Below are 19,988 nucleotides of genomic sequence, written 5' to 3'. Positions count from 1 at the left end.
GACCTGAAAATTTGACACAATATAGCTAGGTTCTTAGTTTGTTTATTTCTGATTATATTGACACTTATATCTGAGGCCTGTCAAGGAGGGTATAAAAAAACTAAATTGTCCACACTACAGTGCCATGTGTCCGGACGTGATTTAATTCAGATAAAAGCTTGGGTGTTTTATTTTTTTTTATTTTTAACATGATGTACAATATTTCAGCAGCAAATGCTTAAGTTTTGGATATTCTATTGTTTAATCTGCAAAATTAATGATTATATATCTGCTGGTATATATATAAGGTCAGATGCCCAAATTTTCAACGCCAACATTCTTGAAACAGACATTGAAATATTACCGTTTATTGAAGTTGAAATAAATTTAATTAATTTTAGGGGAAACATGCATGTTGATGAGAAAAAAACAATGAACAAAGAAAAAAACCCAAAATTAAGCAGTTTCGGTTTTGGTGGTCCCCAACCAGTACCGTACCCCTCTTTACAATAAATAAACACTCCCTCGTGTTTATTTATTGTGTAGAGGGGTATATTTGCCGTTATTTCATTAATTATTTGCTTATGTTTTTAATTATTGATAGAATGTCACTTTCCTGTGATGTAATAAATTAATAGTTTATTTATTATTTACCATACATTTTGCAGCGTTCAATCTTTAATCTACGTGGCTTGTCGGAACTCATGATGTGCGGAAAATATATTGCACAAATAAACATGGCGGCCCCCAGGACAAATTCGTCCTGGAGGATTTGCCGGCGATATAGAGTCTTTTTCTATTTTTGTTTTATAGCTTTGTCAATTCAGTTATTTCTAGGATATAGCTTCTATTCTTTAAATCAACAAGAAATTAACAAACTTCATCAGTGGAAGTCGGATGTGGAAAAAATGTTGAAAACACCAGTTCCAAATTTTACGGCATCTTCGAATGATCACCCCAAATCACTTAAAGTAAGCATATCGGGTCCTTCAAAACACTGCAAAATCTAGCAAAGACTGTTATTTTATAATTTCTATCATTATTTAACTTTGACTTTAATATACAGCAAAGAAATATGTTGAAATAAATTAGGCAGCGATAAGGACAGAAGTCAACCCAGCAGGAATGTATGAATGCCTATAATTCATATGTATCGGATATGGTGCAACATTTTTGAACATCACAACATACTTACTGACTACCAGCATGGATTTAGGAAGAAGCGATCCTGTGTCAGAGTCCCAACTGATAACAACAATCCAGGACCTTGCCATCGGTATTGTCTATTGATAACAACATTCAGATTGATGCAGTATTACTGGACTTTTCCAAAGCATTTGACAAGGTCCCACTTGAAAGGTTGCTCACCAAATTAGACCATACTGGTTGGGGACCACCAAAACCGGACAACCACCAAACCCGGACGGCCCCGAAAATGCTTAATTTAGTATTTTCTTTGTTCAGTGGTTGTCAGTCACTTTTTTATCAACAATAAGTGCATGTTTCTTTTAAAATTAAGTACATAAATTTATTTCAACCTCTATAAATGGTAATATTTTAATGTCTATTTCAAGTATGTTGACATTGAAATTCGGGGGTCAAGAAAGCAATGCCTGACCTCATATACCAGCTATAATCATTTGCAGAGTGAATAATAGAATATCCAAAACTTCAGCATTTGTTGCTGACATATTGTATATCATGTTACAAATCAAAAATCAAAACACCCAAGCTTTTATCTGAATTAAATCACATCATGTACATATCTGTCCGGATACATGGTACTGTAGTGTAGACAATTTAGGTAATTTTGATACCCTCCTTGTCAAGCCTCAGATATAAGTGTCAATACAATCAGAAATAAACAAACTAGTTTGTTAGTTAGGAGAAGAACCTAGTTGAACTATGTCAAATTTTTTAGTCTCTAGGATAAAAATTATGAAATCTGTACGGAAAAATGTTCCAAAAGTGTCCGGTTGATGGTCTCCGACCAGTAGACCACTATGGCATAAGAGGCAATCTGCTCCATTGGATCCGGAGATTTTGTCTGGACGAACACAACGAGTACTGGTAGAGGGCCATTTCTCACCAACCGCACCCATTACATCTGGAGTGCCCCAAGGAACAGTCCTCGGTCCACTGCTCTTACTGGCTTACATCAGTGACCTGCCATCCAGAGTGAGATCCAAGGCCAGATTGTACGCGGACGACTGCCTTCTTTATAGGACCATATTTACAGAGGCCGACACCAGGCAACTCCAGACTGGCTAATGCACTTCAACCAAGACAGGTGTGAGATTATCCGTATCTCCACCAAATGAAATCAACACATTGTCCCATACTACATTCATGGTAAAAAGCTGGCTGTTACAACCAAGGCCAAGTATCTAGGGGTCAACATCTCCAACAACCTAACATGGAACCATCACATCGATAGTGTCTGTAAGAAGGCAAACTACACCACTGCCTTCCTACGGAAGAACCTCTCATCCTGTCCAAGTAACATCAAGGACAAATGCTTCAAGACTCTGGTCAGACCCCAGTTAGAATATGCATCCACTGTCTGGGACCCCCACACCAAAAAGAACATAGACAAAATAGAAGCGGTGCAAAGAAGAGCAGCTAGGTTCGTAACTAACAACTACAATACCACCAGTAGTGTCACAGCAATGATTGACAGATTAAAATGGAATAGCCTACAACAACGCAGAACCAGAGCCAAGGCCACAATGATGTATCGTGTTGTTAACTCCCTAATTGCCATACAACTGCCTCCCCAATTCAGCCAATCAGGAGCAGCCACAAGGGGCATCAACTCCGGTACAGGATCCCATTCTGTCGCACCACAGTGTACAAGGAATCATTCTTTCCATCCACCATCAGGATATGGAACCAGCTGCCTGAAGACATCATCATGGCCCAGTCCTTGGAATCCTTTAAGTCTGGAATCCAGGGATACATCGTACCTTAAGGAAACAGGACATGTTTTTATCAGTTTTTAAATTGTATATACAGGCGTGGACTCCCCCTTCCACACACACAGCAGCGGCCCTTCACTATACTGGAAGAAGAAGAATGCCATTATGGATGTTTACAAATAATTTGGGACACAAAAATGTTAATGTTAAAGACAGTGAAAAGTAATGCTGACCAGTGCTAGTGATACCAAAGGTGTATACTAGAAACTCATTTTATATTTCATTATACTGTTTATCACTTTTATTATGGTGTAAGTCAACATGTCTACGTCCCCGCGAGGGGTTTGACATTAATAGATATAACATGGCCCCAAGGCCATTTGATTCTGAAATAATAATGATTCGCTCCACTCACGATTTGCCCAATATCAACTCACTTAACTTGAAGGATGATTTGGACTACTTCAATATAATCATTTAAAACATCCTTTAAATTACATGCCTGGTATTAAACAACAGAGCTACCTGACCTCTTTCGGAGGTATACTAGTATTGTAGTATGGTACAGCACTCTATAGCTACTTCCGAGCTAGTGCATGTCTCAACAAAGGTATATTGTTGTTTTAGTATATATTTTTTGTAAGCTCTGCAAGGACATGTAAAGTTGATGAATTCTTGTTTGAATTGTAGTTGTAGTGGCGTTCTTAGATTTTGACAACTTTAAGCATATATTTGTATGCACTAGTTAATTTTTGCACTGGTTTCCCAAAGTTAGTAAAACTGTAGATTATGTAATAACAGGGTGTACTCTATATGTATTCCTGCCTTGTGTTTACTGTCAAATCATTATTATTCGTGGGGCAGGAATTTTTGTGGTTTTCATGGGTAGGTTAATCCATGAATTTAAGATTCGACATAATTTTATCCCAACAAATACTTCTTGCTATGTCTCTATTCTATATATTACAAACATGATTTGGCGCTTTTCCGCCGATTTTTGTGTAATGAATGCCCAGAGGCAAGGATTAAATTTACTGACAAGCACCGTGTGATATGCAATGATATGTTAATGTACATCGGGTAAGTAAAATGCGGGGCGATTAATATATTGCATTAGGTTATTTATTTTAATTTGAAATTTAAAATCCACGAATTTAAGAACCCACAAAAACACCCGTTTTGATAAAACCACAAAATTTCATGCCCACGAATATAAGTGAATTCACAGTAATTTCTATAATTATGTTTCAATGAGATTATTTATTTTAGAAGTAAAGAAACAATTTTTTTTCAGAATCAACCGTCTGAGACTGAAAGAAATCACGCAAGGTTCCATGGTCAACCATTTGTCAAAACTACTCTGAGAACTAGTTACAAGCTGGTAAAGACGATTTATAAGACTGATAGTAAAAAGCTGAACTGTAGTAAGGTGTCAACAAAGGAGGCAAGCTCGGCACTGTCACGTGTCAAAACAGACTCGTGTAAAAAAGAAATACTTGATGTAGTATGTAGAAATGAGCACCATATGCTGTACCCCTCTTCCCTTCCTAGAACATGTCACCTCAAAGGTTTGTAGTGTATTGAAACTTTGATAGATTTAACCTGTATCCTGCTAAATTTGAGTAATGGGTTTGGCCTCCTTTGAATTAGTATCTGTCTATATATAGTTTAAGGGATTTCAAAATTGAAATACAAAATTTACCAACAGTGTAGCAGCTGGTCAGACTGTACAGATATGCAGGTTGCTATGGCTCTATACTGGTGACAAGTGATATATCACTTTCACTTCCAGCAGGTTTAAGATTAATGAACATGTAAGTACATAGTTCTAAAATGAAGTAAAACTTATGATAACAAAGCAAAACTCGGTAACATAATTTATTATGAGAATTTTTGTTATGCAGGTAAAGAGCCACGTGGTAAATACTTTGGGTGTTTTAAAGACAATCAGAAGGAGAGAGATTTGACAAACTTCAATGTCATATTTGCAGTGGATAATTGTCCAAACAAGTGTATAGATTTCTGCCTCACTGGGAGTAAGTTTGTTTCACTTTTCAAAGTTTTCCAAATTAATGTTACAGTATAAAATATAATCAATCTTTATTATATAACTAATCTGTTTTTAAATGGTAATTAGAATGAACAAGTATTTCTGTTCCGAATGCAAAAAAAAAAAATGTTTTAAAATGCTGATAAAGAATTCACATTATTTATTTTTCTGAAAATGTGGTTGCGTTTATAAGTTGTTTTTTTTTTCAATTTTCTCATGGCAACATGAGTCATGTTTAATTTTCATGCCCCCACTTTAAGGTGGGCATTTAGATTTGCCCTTGTCCATCCATGCATGTGTGCATATGTGTGAGCATCTGTCTGTGTGTTCTCATGTTGTGACTCATGTAGATCTTAAAGTGTTTGACCTAGAGTAAACAAACTTTACAGGAATGATGATCAGCATGGGAAGTGAGGCACCTGGGGGTTTCATGTGTGGATTTACCATTAATTCAGTTTTGCCAGAGTTATTGCCCTTCATTTAGTGAAACTTGACAATTTTCAACTTGTGTGGTGCATACCCCTGTCATACTGCATTGCTGTACGTCAGTAGACTGACAAAAGCACTAGTGGAGGGTGGGGGCATCTGTGTCCTATGAACACATTTCTAGTTAAATTGGCAGGGATTGTTACAGACTTGTATTTCTCATAATTAAACATACTGATTATCATTTCAGGTTATATGTATGCTGGTGTACAGTACAGGGATGAATGCTGGTGTGGTAACAGTTATGGCAAGTATGGATCTCTACCTGAGACCTCATGCAGCACTATTTGTCCTGGTAACTCTTCAGATACATGTGGTGGTTACAATGCTCAGAGAATTTTCAGTACAGGTTTACCAGGTGAAAATTATACTTGCTTATAAATAAGTTACACAATGTAAAACATATCTTACATGGATATTGATGCGTATAAGTATTGATGTTAAGTGTTGATGCCTACAGCCTTTGTTGTCAATTCCTACACATCAAAACTCCAAACTGGTGTTAAATAGCCGATAAACACTGCTGAGACCAATATTATTTCTTAAATATACTCTGATAAAATTTTTAAAATATATGTTTATTCACTTGACAAAGACTTTAATGACTAGATGTGTGACAAAATATGTCATGATTCTGTGTAGCAACCATCTTAAAGGAAGTGAAATTGTTTAATTAACACCAATTTTTAAATCCTCTCATTGGTGTTGGCATTGGTTAACCTTTTTTGTTAAGGTTCAATTTTTCAGAAACTATAACAGCTATTCACTTCAAACTTGATATATACGTTTGTAGTGATAGATGGACGTCATTTCAAAAGGGCAGATAACCATATAACTATTTTATACAAAATTATGCTCCTTTTTCAACTTAGACTTTTAGGTCTGATTAACCTTTTTGCAAAGGTCCATTTTTTCAGAAACTTTCAAAGTTATTTACCTCAAACTTGAAATACATTTTCACTATCAAAATATAACACCATTGAAGAATCGTGTCCCTTTGGCCAATGTTCGCCCCACCCCTTGGGGTTATTTAGTTTATAAAGTCTTGTTTGAAAAAACACATTTCAGTCTTGTTTTGTGAAACTTCAATGTTTGAATAGCAAAATGCTGCCAGTATGCACCAGGGCACTCAATAAACTCTGTGAAACATGAATGTTGAAAACCTTGTATTTGAAATTTTGTTGCATTGAGGCATTTCTTGTTATATTTACAGAGAAGAAAACCATCAAAGCCGAGTTGGTATATACCGCTAATTCTGTAAAAGATCTGACACCAGTAAGAATAGTTTTTGTGCTAACAGTGAATGGTCGTGCCGTTAGGCAGGTTCGCAGGTTGATAAATATATTGTTTGATCCAAACCATTATTTCTACATCCATGTTGACAGTGTAAGTTTGTTTTCTTTATCTCATTATTAAGGATTAAATATTCATCTTATAAATTTGTGAGAAACTGGCAGCGTTTGTCACATTCCATTATCGTATACACTGTACAGAGCAGATAATCTACTCTTTCATGTTTTTAAATAATGTTTATGTAGCGTGTATTTATTGTTTATATCAGATTTAGACCACAGTCAAAGATTTATATATTACATTGTCTCAAGAGTCTTGCTTATATGGAATGTAAAAAGAAAATATTAAAAAATAACCAAAGAAAATTTAATATTAGAATGCACTTAGAAATCCATATGACTTGGAAAATATGCAGCACATTAGCTAATCTAGTACCAACCATCAATGAAATAAAGATACATGTACTGACATGCATGAAAAGGTTTAATTTCTTGAATGATTTCTTTAGACGCAAGTGGCCTCCAGCTTTTATTCTTTGTTTGAAAATCAATTCTGTGTTGTTTCAAACTAAATATTTCAGTAATGTAATCTTGGAAAAGTGCATCAGAAAAAATAGAAGACTGGTAGATTAGAGGAATCAAGGCGTTTCCTTATTGTTTATGTATTTTTACGACAGCAAATTTCATTTTCCACTAATTCTTTTGATTTCACAATTATATATGAAACAATTTATCTATAAATAACATATTTAACCTTTAGAAAATTTGAAGGCTGCTTTAAAGCTACATTAAATAAATATGTAAAAATATTTTTGCCGTCGGCCTAAAAACCAAGCATTCTACGGTTTCATTAACCTTTTTAACAGTATCGTTATAAATCTCATCAAATACTGTTCATAAATTAGGATTTTAAATGGAAAACCCCACGGTAACACTAAAGTTCGTATACTAATTTTAACATGCAAATGAAGACTATAATCAGCTCGTGTATGCGCTATGTCACTGTGTTATTGTTGCTATCCGGAACACAGCAAATATAAGCTTTTCTTGTGCAAACACAATTTAACCGTTTAAACTTCACGGTGCACTAGGCCTGGTGTTCAGAAAAAATAATCATCTCATAAAAAAGATTAAATTTGTATGAAAATATCCGTTACAATGCGGAAATATACCGTTAAATTAGGGCTGCTACTTATAGTCATGTTTGTTGATTTAACATTGATGTATGAATGATCTGAAGGCGGAGTTTCTCATGAAAACAAAAATTGTTCTTCCGAATTCGCCACAATGAGGTTGCACATTTGTATGCTCATAAAACTCATTTTGGTTGTCTGGACACCAAAATAAGACCTGGAGTCGATATGGAACCCAATTTATAAATGAAATGTCGCTATTTCTGTTTTTATGAAATTTATTAAATGTAACTTTAACCAGACTATACTTTAACTGGCTTTATAAAAAACTAGGGATGTCATTCGGAGTCCGGATATCCGAACGTTCGGATCACGATTCGGTGTCCGGAGCCGATTTTCTGATCCGGATGTTTGTATAAAATATTTTAGAATATTGTGAAAATGTGATAAATACATGCGTTGAAATAAGCGTAGACATGGTGTTGACAACCATATTGTGTATTGTACCTTAGTTTGACAATACACATCATAATCTCTGCAGACCACAAAAAATCAATAATTACTATAATAATTACGAGTCAATTATGACACATGTTGTTAATAAAATCGGCAACGATGTTACATTTTTTATGTCCAAATTTAAATATTTAATTAGGTTATTATTTTTATATATATTTCGGCTTACCGACCCGTCGCTCCTTATTTTGAGACAATGAAAAATCTGCAGAAATAAAATAATCAAATAAAGAAATGCACTTAAGGAATAATATGTTAATCATCACAGCTTTTATAGTAATTGATACGAAAATTATCCGACAAAATAACTTTCTCCTTTAGTATTAATCAAACATGTGCATTTTTTTTAAAACAATTTTTTTCACATTTCTTTTTTTACTTATGAACACTTAAAATGTATGTAATTCATGTAAGTTTCGGCACTTTCTTTGATAATTCGAATCAAATAGCCAGGGCTACATGATGGTAAACATCAAAGATTGGCAGATTCATTTGAAAAGCCGGCTACACGCGTGTCAAAGGTCATCGTGTGTAAATTGTATGCGTGTTATTGAACAATGGAAACATTATATTTAATTTTTTACGGGTATTATTTTGTTTTCACAAATGTGAGCGAATTTTATTGCGTATTATAGCGCTAATTGAGGAATTCAGAATATCGGCGGCGAATTTCATTTTCATTTCATTTGAAATCGTAAGTACCACACGCACTAAATTTATTGATAGATTTATTTACAGATAGTCATATTCTATAGAAGAAATAAAATCAATAACGGAAAATTTTTGATATGTATCATTCAATTAAAAAGGAAGAAAAACGAAATACTACACTTTGAAAAAGGTCGCGAAAAAATGGTTACGTCATATCTAAGAATATAACAACGATCCGAACATCCGGATGTATCCGGATGTTTGATTTGGTTATCCGGATGGCCATTTCGGCTCCAGATGACATCCCTATAAAAAACAAGACAAAGTGTCAATTATTAATGCAAATTATGAAACAAATAGGTTTACATCAGATTTTATTTAAGTTTTCACATACAATGTACATGTATTTGCAAAATTTAGTAATTACCTTCAATTGTCATTGAAAATTTAAAATGGTTTTGAATAAAGAATTAAAAAAAATTCAGGGAGAATGTGAAAATCATGGAAACAGATTTTAGCTGTGACGATCAGTTTTAGTATGACATTGAAGGAGCCACTTTATTGTCTCATTAGTTGCTAAGCATTCTAAATGTATGATATATATACCAGTACTTGCATACCTATTTACAGAGATCAGAGTACATGTACCGTGAGTTGTTGCCTCTGGAAAAGAAGTTGTTGAATGTGAGGTTTTCTAGAAAAAGGTTTGCTACTATTTGGGGTGGAGCAAGTCTGCTGCAAGCACATTTAACTTTCATGGAGAGCCTTCTTGAAATGGCAGACTGGCACTGGGATTATTACATTAACCTTAGTGAAAGTGATTATCCAGTGAAGTAAGTAGTAAACCTGTCAAATTTTTATTTTTATCCAACTGGCACTGGAATAAGAACGTAAACTTCTGTGAAAATGATCCATGCTTCATTGTTTTAATGAAAATATTTTACATTATGACCAGTACTCTTTTCTGTTAAATAATGGTAGGCAACATTGTTCCAAAGGAAATGTACTTTTCCCCCAAAAATATTAAAAGTTTAAATTTAAAAAGAAAATTGAGTATTTGTAAAATAGTTTTCTATTTCTAAATAAATATCTTGTATCCCATAAACTGTTGATTTAAAAATACAAATGTACCATTCAGCTGTGTTTATTGTGTAGTCACTGTGTCATTTTGATCTCTGATATCCTTAAATGCATGAAAATTGGCTTACATAAAGAATATAGACAATGCTGGTTCTGCTATGATCATGCTTAGCCCTTAGTTACAATCACTCTTTCAATACTTTCATGAACAAGACAGCCTCTCCACCACTACTTCATCACCGTACTAAGCCCCTAGCTTTGATTATTCATAGATTTAATTAATTTTTCAGAACTGTTGCATCACTGACAACTTTTCTAACAAGATATAGAGGAAATAATTTCTTGAAGTCCAATGGAAGAGAAACACCAACGTAAGATATTTTAGAAAAATTAAGATATTGTAATTTATGGGAAACATTTGTTTATTCACCAACACAGGGAACACATTTCCAAGTGGTAAAGGGTACTGACTTGCCCCTTATCACTTTGGGTTCAAATACTGCTAGCGACTTTGAATTCTTTCTTGTGAGGAAGTTATCCAGCTTGCTTACAAAAGGTCGATGAAAGTTATCCAGCTAGCTTACAGAAGGTAGATGGAAGCTATCCAGCTCCCTTACAGAAGGTCTGTGGCTCTGCTCATGTGCCATCCTGTGTCTGCCTCAAGGACAATGTCTTAAAATAGATCAAACCTGTTTCGACATTGACTTGTAAATGAACCTGACCTTGAAGGTCAAATTATTGTAATTTCACAGTTTTTTTTAGCTCACCTGAACCACATTTGTTCGTTAACTCTCTAGTGGTCACATTTTTGCCTCAATCATTGTCAGAATGCTTGTCTAGGTGTTAGCTCGGATGAGTTTGAACATGGGTTATCTCGGATGAAAAACTAGATCACAGGAGCTTTTAAAGAAAAATCTTGTTAACACTCTAGTGGCTACTGTTTTGATCCAAATATCCTGGAAATTGGTCTGAAAGTTTGTTTTGATGATTTCTAGGTCAAGTTCAAATATGGGTCACCTGGGATCAAAAAATAGGTCACACCGGCCAAATATGGAAAAACCTTGTTAACACTAGTGGTCACATTTTTGACTTAATTGTCATCAAACTTGGTCAGGATGCTTGTCCTGATCGATCTTGGGGAGCATTTTAGGGCCATCTTGGCCCTCTTGTTTACTATAAGTGGCTATAGATGTAACTTTGTAAGTGTTTTAGGGGAAATAAAAGTAGATTGAATTGAACTTGACTATGACCTTGATTTGACCACGACACTAAAGGTAAAATTAGTGAATTTCGCAACAATAGGGCATTACTTATATAATGTTATAGGTTTGATTCATTCTTGGTCAAAAGAACACTAATGAAAAAACTGGCAGTGAATGATGATTCATTCAAATGTAACCTTGACCATCAAGGTCAAATATTAAACTTTAATTATAATTTGAATTTAAATATATTACAGTTTTGTTTTCTAGGAATTCTTTACTGCAATATTCTTTCTTCAATGTTTTTGTCCCTAGAAGTAAGAAAAAAGTGAGCATAATCACTTCTTTGCAGTGGGGTTGTTCTTGCTGTGGGAAATTTATTCATATCTTGATTAAATCATTTCATTACTTACGTAAATCTTACATTTGGCGATATTAAATGTATACTAATATAATTTCAGATTTATCAAGAAGCAGGGATTGAACTGGTTATTTCATGAATGTGATAACCATTTATGGAGATTGGGTAAATGTGAGTTACCAAGGGGTATAAGTTATGATGGTGGTAGTGACTGGATTGGACTTTATCGTGACTTTATAGAATATTCTGTAAGGTCAAATGATGAGCTGAATACTGGCTTGAAGAAGTTTTACAAGTATACCTTACTGCCAGTAGAGGTTGGTATTTAAAGTTATTGTTTTATTATAAAACTGGTGTCTGCTGTTCTTATATTAATTTTGTTTTTCTTTGGGTAATCATGAGGTTTATATAGTTTTATAAACACAGCTGCTATCAATTTATGAAGAAATTTCATTTTTTTTTTCTCTTAAAAAGGAAGTTTGATGTATTATGATTTGCTATAATTATTCCTGACAGGTTATATGGCCGTATATAAATGATTGTTTGCAATATATCCCTCGCAAATAATTGTTTGCAATGCAATTCTCACCTATTCAATCGGGTTATAAAATCTTTGATATAAATAAAGCTGAAAATCTTCTTGAATATTTGTCTTGCTGAATTTTAATGCCTACATAGCTTAGTGTAAGGGATATAGATTTGCCCATGAATGTCTGTATGTCAGCCAGTCCCACTGTCAGATTCCATTTCTGACATTGACAAAACAATGCAATATTTGGGCATCTGTGTTCTTTGGACACATTTCTAGTTGAAAATAATTGAGTTACGAACAGTATGAAGCCTGGTATGACTACACATATGTGCAGGCTGGCCTGGGTATGACTACACATATGTGCAGGCTGGCCTGGCTCTATACTGGGTATGACTACACATATGTGCAGGCTTGCCTGGCTCTGGTATGACTACACATATGTGCAGGCTGGCCTGGCTCTATACTGGGTATGACTACACATATGTGCAGGCTGGCCTGGCTTTATACTGGGTATGACTACACATATGTGTAGGCTGGCCTGGCTCTATACTGGGTATGACTACACATATGTGCAGGTTGACTTGGCTCTATACTGTGTATGACTACACATATGTGTAGACTGGCATGGCTCTATACTGGGTATGACTACACATATGTGTAGACTGGCATGGCTCTATACTGGGTATGACTACACATATGTGTAGGTTAGCCTGGCTCTATACTGTGTATGACTACACATATGTGTAGGCTCGTCTGGCTCCATACTGTGTATGATTACACATATGTGCAGGCTGGCCTGGGTCTATATGTGTGGCATAGGCTAATCACTTTTAGGTACAGAAGGATAAGTGTTCAAATGGTTTCATTGAATAAAAAAACACTTTCCTTAATTTTTGGAAAAGAAAAAGGCTATTTAAATCTCTATAAAATAAAGCTACTTAAATAAACAAGTATATTAAATTTGGTTTAATACAATATAAATGTGCAAAGTTTTCTCTGGTCAGATACAACTTTACCTTCCTTATCTCAACACAAAATAACTAGAATACATGTAAATATAGTGTAAGGACTCCACTGAGGTTTTTTTGACATAGGACTTGAAATATTTTCCTGGGATTTGTGGTACAATTGAGAAAATTCTAGACAAATAACTTGTGTGCAAATTTAAATGTCAGTCCCTGAGCCTGTTTTTCCTGAATAATCATTTTTATTGAGGAAAGCCACCCCAAAATGAAAAGTGTTATAAAGCTTTTCACTCAAGTCCAGCTAAGAATCACACTAGAATAAATTTTCAATTAATTGTAGAGTTGTTTTTATTATTCTTCGTAGAGTTTTCCATTTTAAGTGTTTTACTTGATTTTTGCAAGATTTTCAAGGTTTAGGTTTTGAGGCCAAAATTGGTCATAAAATGTTTTCTGAGACAGCCCATTTTTAATTTGAGATTATTATCTTTGGTTTTATCACATACAGCAAAGGCAATTTTGAGGCAGCCCAACATACATTTGACACAGTAATTGTGACCTAACAGCCACCTTCTAATGTCAACCCTGATTTAACATTAGTATATTGAGCCATTATAAATATGTATATTTAGCCATTATAAATTACTCATTCTGTACATTCTATCATAGTTTATAGACAAACTACACAGGTTATTTATACATTAAAACACATAATTTTCCAGTCATTTTTCCATGTGTTACTGCTGAACAGTGAATTCTGTGAATCTTGGGTGGACAATAATCTTCACTTGACCAACTGGAAACGTAAACAGGGTTGTAAATGTCAACATAAAAACCAGGTAGATTGGTGTGGCTGTTCTCCAAATGTCTTCAAAATAGAAGATCATGACAGGCTTCAGGTAATTGTGATGGAGATTTTCATTGAATATTTTAGCTCACCTGAACACAAAGTGCTAGATGTGAGTTTTTGTGATGGTAGTGTGTCTGTCATCTAATGTTCATCACGATGTCAATGTTTATCAACACTGTCATTTAACAACATTTCCCTCTTAACCATTTGGTATATTGCAAGCTGATGTGGAGACCTTGCTTGGAATTTTGGACCTCCTCAAAGTTGATGTCACTGTTGCAAAAAAAAAAAGAAAAACGGTTTCTGGACTAGTTAGGAATGAGGAATTGTAATAAAACTTCGAATTTAGCAAGTTTATGAAAAGACCTAGTTTGGTATTGTTTTTGGACCCCCTAAGTTACTAACAGTATAGAAAAGATTGATTGCAGGCTTATGTTAAAGTCATGTTGATACAGCTTAAATGTAAATGTAAAGTTACATAAATGTCTATTTAATTTTCATAGGCTAGCCTTCATTTTTATATAATTTACATTTCAGACATACAAAGGGAAAGTGGCATTCTTTGCTAGGAAGTTTGAACCAGTGATAAACCAGGAAATTATAAATGATGTGGACACTATGATGGGGCGTGACCTGATAGGTAAAATATCAGATGAATGTGAAGTAGTAGAAATTTACTTGTTGGCTAGTGGTTAAAGCAGCATGCCTCCAGATTCATGCTAATTTTCATAAAAAAAAAATTGAAAATGTTTTTTAAAAGTAAAATATGGCAAAATGAACAAAGAAAGTAATTTACATATTGCAATCCACAAAAATTACAAAAAACAGGTCAAAATATGCAAAAATAGCCCTTAATGCGTTAGTAACGCAGTAGAAATATGGTGATAAATACTGCAAAATCAATCATTAATCGCACATAAGATATTAAGTATTACTTGAATCTTGAATCTATTTACCGGTACTTTTCTTACAATCTTAGTGCATTTTCCCAAAGTTTGATTTTCTTAATATGTTGGCTCATCTGAAGGCATGCAGCTTTAAGGTGTCTGCTCTAACTGGTGTCACAACAGTAGTGCTACTTGGTTGTTCCAGGAAGGAGACCCAAGAAACAAAGTACTGCAAACTTAGAGTTTTCATAAAAAAATGTTGTTTTTTCTTTTTTAATACTTCTTTTTTTCTTAATGTAGTTACTTCAAGTTTCTTATCATCACCCACATCATATGTGGCAAAGTTCATAATTCTTGCACCTTTATTATCAGAATTATCATCATTGAACTTAGAATATTCATGGAAAAATGTTGTTTGATTTCTATAACTTCTTTTCTACTTAAAACTTCAAGTATATGTTCCTTATTATCACTCAAATCATTTATAACTCAAGCTTGAATATTTCTAGAATTATCTCCCTCTTGACAGGTTTTTTTCTAGAAATTATTATTTTTTACTTTATCTTAATCTTTTTTAAAGGATTTACTTCTAACTTCAGACTCTCACATCATAATAATAGGACAAGGTTTTAAAAGCTAGGATGCTTATTTTCAGAATTATATCCACTTTGAATTTTGCTAATTTGTTCTATAACTTTCTTATTTCTTCATGGATTTACTTTAAGTTTCAAGTATATGTTCATTATCAACACCTACATCAAATTTGAGGTATCATTTGGTTATATTTCATCATCCAAAAATTTCATTTTCCAACTTATTTCTTTTGATTTGACAATTATACAAAACAATTTATCTAAATATTACATATTTAATCTAAAGAAAACCTGAAGGCTGTTTTAAAGTACAATTTTCATGTAGCTGACCCTGTCATCCTACTTTGTCATCCAGAAAGATTATCTGTCAACTGTTATTTTTTTACAGATTTACCAGGCCTTAACCGTCACTGGCATAATGATTACCATTTCAAAGATTCATTTGACAAGAGAACTGATCTGTGGTTGACCTTTGCAAAGTCATTTGTGAGACACAATCAAGAAGTTTTAGGATCAGCCACTTCAAATTGTATCATGTCTAATGTTCGCATCTTAGAATCTCATGTGCTGAATTTAGCAGATAGCTTTCATAGGTAGTATTATAATGAATATTGTATATATTTATCATATACCTGCACCAATTTTATAACTCTATGAAAATATCTGTGCATATAATATGCAAATGAACAGTTTCTCATGAAATCTATTCTCTAATGGTCTTACAGCTTTCTAAGGCAATGTTCTACATAAATTTGTAAATTTAACCTGTTCCTGCACTGAAATGACATATCAAACATAAATTGTTGTCAATTTGGAACTGCCTGATGTCAGTTGCTTTGAATTGAAAAATCAAAAGACTTGAAAAGCATATGAATTAAACAAAGTTTTTTTTCTTCAGACTGCATTAACTTTTAAAACAGATTGAATTTTTTAAATAGACTAGGCTAGCTTCTTTTTTCAGTACTGTTTATTATCAGTATTAGAGATATCAAGATGAAATTTTAAACTTAGTCAGCCAACAGTATAGAATCTGGTCAGACTCAACAGATGTGTAGCCTTGCTTTGATCTTAATACAGGGGGTAAATACTAGTCACTCTCAGTTTCTGAAGGGTAATGGTTAACAATGTTATTAGTGATTCCTGTATTAGTTTGTGGCATTCAGATGTTAGTTTGAAATATACTGACTTGTTTATTAAACTTTGTGAATTCCAAATGTGTGTTTGTAAATTTGTGAATTATTGACATGTTTATTTTAGAGTGTGAAATGCTGATGTGTTAATGTTTGTGACATACAGTTGCGTTTATATAAGTTTATGGTATATTGTTGTGTGCTATGTTACAGATATGTGATCAAGTACAATGTGTCATTACCAGGGAGAAGTGTTCCAGTGACATTAGAGAGTCAGTTTAGTTACAAACAGCATTATAACATCATAGATCCTTTAGGACCAATCGGACGACTACAAAATCTAGAGGTATTACTTCTTTGTAACCCTTGATGTAGAACTTTCTTTCATCATTTTGAGAAAGTTTGTGTCTACTGTCTACATCACACATTTTGGCTCAGCATAATTGAGGGTTGTAAATCACAAGTTAAATATGATATTTGTTTGTTTCAGTGAAGATTGAGATATTTTGCCCTGAAATAACACCAGTTGCAATATTATTATAGATGGTGTTGCTTCAAGTATAAAATGTAACCACTGGTTTTCCTAAGTCGAATATTTGATCACGTAAAAAAAGCAGGCTAATTATTTCATTTTAAATGGTTTTAATATCTTTTACTTGTTTATGATATGATGTCATGTACTGTATGACATCATCAAATTAAGACGTCAAATTTTCATTTTGAAATTATTTGTTGACATCTGTTAATATAAAACTGCATATTCACTTCACTTTATTTATGCATTGTTTAATAACATTTTTCTGAAGCATAATGCAAAAGTCGTAAAAATAATAAAACTGAGAAAATTTCATAGATGTATTTACATTTTCAGGTTGGTACAGATTTTGATCTGAAAGAGCTTGTGTTTAGAAATTACCCAAAATTCCTTGGTCCTAACAGTGAGGTAGCATTACGTCATGTTTGGGGCTATGGTACTGAAACCACCTTCTCTGTGGCGTGGATAGATCCTGCAGGGATTGTAGCAGCCTATCAGGATGTCACAGTGACTAAAGAAACTCATATAGATGCCCATAAGCCTAAGCTTAAAACTCCACTGAGACCAGGTGTTTGGACTGTTAAAGTGTTGTATAAATTGAAAATTTGTGCAGAAATTCAGTTTATAATTCTTCCATTATCTACGCATAATAATGTGCCATTGACATTAGATGATGTTATTTCATTACATAATGGCCCTTCAGGGTTGTATTCTCGCGCAGACTATAGTGATTTTACAGAAAAGCTTGGCATAAAAAATCCTACAAAGTTACTCCAAGAATCTGTGATAAATGGACATAAATTTGGTCCTGATTTGGATGCCTGGATTGATGAGTTGACCGCATTTTCATGGTCAGTCCAGGACACGTGTACAGTTTCTGACCTAGATCAGAGTTGTCCACCCCTTGATCTCTGTTCTTCCACTAGATGGAGCTCCATGTCACCAGATCCAAAGTCAGAAATATCTCAAATTATGTTAAGTAATTTACAGATTTAAGAAAAAGCTCTTCCAAATATAATATTTATCTATCTGTGATATGTTAATGTTACAGAGAATTCTTGTACATGAACTATGTTTGTGAGAGTACAAGATGACACTGAATAGTTGTAACTGTTGTATTTGATACCACAGTCAACTTGTTAACTTCTTGCTTGTAAATTTGTTTTGCAGCAGACAACATTGACATAAATGTTATTGTTTATATAAACTCCGGGATTGATCTGAAGTTTTGTGAAATAGATATTAGCTCTAATTATTATTTTGAATTTTGAAAGGTCCTAATAAGATTTTCTTTATGTTTTGTTATAAAGTATTGTATAACTTCAAGTTGAAGCAATTGAAACAGAAGTACTACAATGTGCCTTTTGTACATTTATATTTAAGTTGAACTTCATTTTTATGCTAAAAACAGCAGATGCTGCATTTTTTCATTATTTTTCATGAGCAGTCTCAATCAAACTGAGTCTTAAATTTTCAAAACTTGTAGCCCCTTGTTCTATGATATCACAGTAGAAAAGACTGAAATATAAAAATCAGTCATGAATAAAAATTCATGTTAATTCATTTAAATAAAAGATCCTTTTCCAATGCTAGTTGTTCAAAATTTATTCCTAAAAATTCAAAGAAAACTACTGTTTTTCACCTATTTACATTATCGTGTGTAAAGGGAGGTAACTAAGATATCTCAGTTAATCTCCAAAGTTAAAAGTATAGCCAGAGATATATGTCAGAATTCATAAAAATGTAGTGAATAGGTGTCAAGAGTTAACTTGTTTAAAAAGTAAATCTTCAATAGTTGATCAAGTGTTCTGAAAAATAAAATCTGTGCTGAATGAGTGGACAGGATTTTCTTTATGAATTCATGATTTAATTTGTTTTGTATTTATTAACCATGTATCATTAATTTTATTTTATTTCTTTATAGATCTTGTTTCGATCGCTCTGGAGGGATCTCTTCTTATTCCAGATATTTTGTTGATTTTAGTACATCCGTCATAAAGTATATGTTTCTATTTGTATTTATTATTACCTGTATGTTGTTGTGTAACCACCAGATTTTTTTCAATTAAAATGTTTTTGGCTCACCTACGCACAACATGGTGAGCTTTTGTGATCCCCAGATGTCTGTTGTCATGCGTCATCAACAATTTCTTTTTCACAACCTCTGAAACTAATGATTGGAAATGAACCAAACTTTATAAAAATAATCCTTAGGTGGCACCCTTCAATTGTTCAAATGGGTCTGTTGCATAAGTAGGTCACAGGGCCAATAGAAAGTTTCAAACTGCAAATTAGGAAAATCTTCTTGTCTGAAAGTACATGGCTCAGATTGTTTATATTTGGTATATGATATCTGGGGCTGGGGCGAGTATCCGAGTACTTGGATAATCACGAATCAAAGTGTAAAATCAAGTTTAAATATTCGTAAGCCCAGAGATCGTGGATCGCGATCTTATTTGTTTATATACATTCACTGTGGGAACACTCTAAAAGTCGAGAAAAATTCGATTTGAGTATAAATTATGGCAAGTTTACCTAAATACAATTTGCCGGTTAAAGACCATGTACCATGATGCTGAGCTAGGAAGTACATGGTTTTCAAAAAACAAAACAAAAATACTCACCCAAAAAATAAAAACATAAACCTAGTTTATATTTGCATATATGTTTAATGTTTAGTATTTTTTTAATTAACATGTTTTAGAACTAATGTACATGTTTTTATGGGTGTCTTGATAACAAAAGATTTGTGGTTCGATTTGTGAATCGTAAGTGCTGAATTGTGGTTTGGATCGGATCGTCACTTATCCGACGATCCACACCCCTAATGA

General features: G+C 33.6%; 1 protein-coding gene across 1 annotated transcript; it reads left to right on the top strand.

The window, feature by feature from the left end:
- Positions 1–681: 681 nt before the first annotated feature.
- Positions 682–19,780, top strand: LOC132747109 (xylosyltransferase oxt-like). Its single transcript, XM_060736424.1, has 13 exons — positions 682–950; positions 4,192–4,465; positions 4,802–4,933; positions 5,624–5,791; positions 6,647–6,819; positions 9,656–9,858; positions 10,396–10,476; positions 11,769–11,985; positions 13,885–14,061; positions 14,550–14,652; positions 15,881–16,085; positions 16,836–16,968; positions 17,494–19,780. Exons 1-13 carry the CDS (start codon positions 684–686, stop codon positions 18,151–18,153), a joined length of 2,793 nt encoding a protein of 930 aa, XP_060592407.1. The 5' UTR covers positions 682–683; the 3' UTR covers positions 18,154–19,780.
- Positions 19,781–19,988: the final 208 nt, after the last annotated feature.

The sequence above is a fragment of the Ruditapes philippinarum genome, unplaced genomic scaffold (assembly GCF_026571515.1).
Source record: "Ruditapes philippinarum isolate M1 unplaced genomic scaffold, ASM2657151v2 ctg1391_1_1_1_1, whole genome shotgun sequence".
Classification (NCBI taxonomy): Eukaryota; Metazoa; Mollusca; class Bivalvia; order Venerida; family Veneridae; genus Ruditapes; species Ruditapes philippinarum.
Note: the sequence above shows the minus strand (reverse complement) of the source record. Positions and strands in the feature narration are given on the sequence as shown.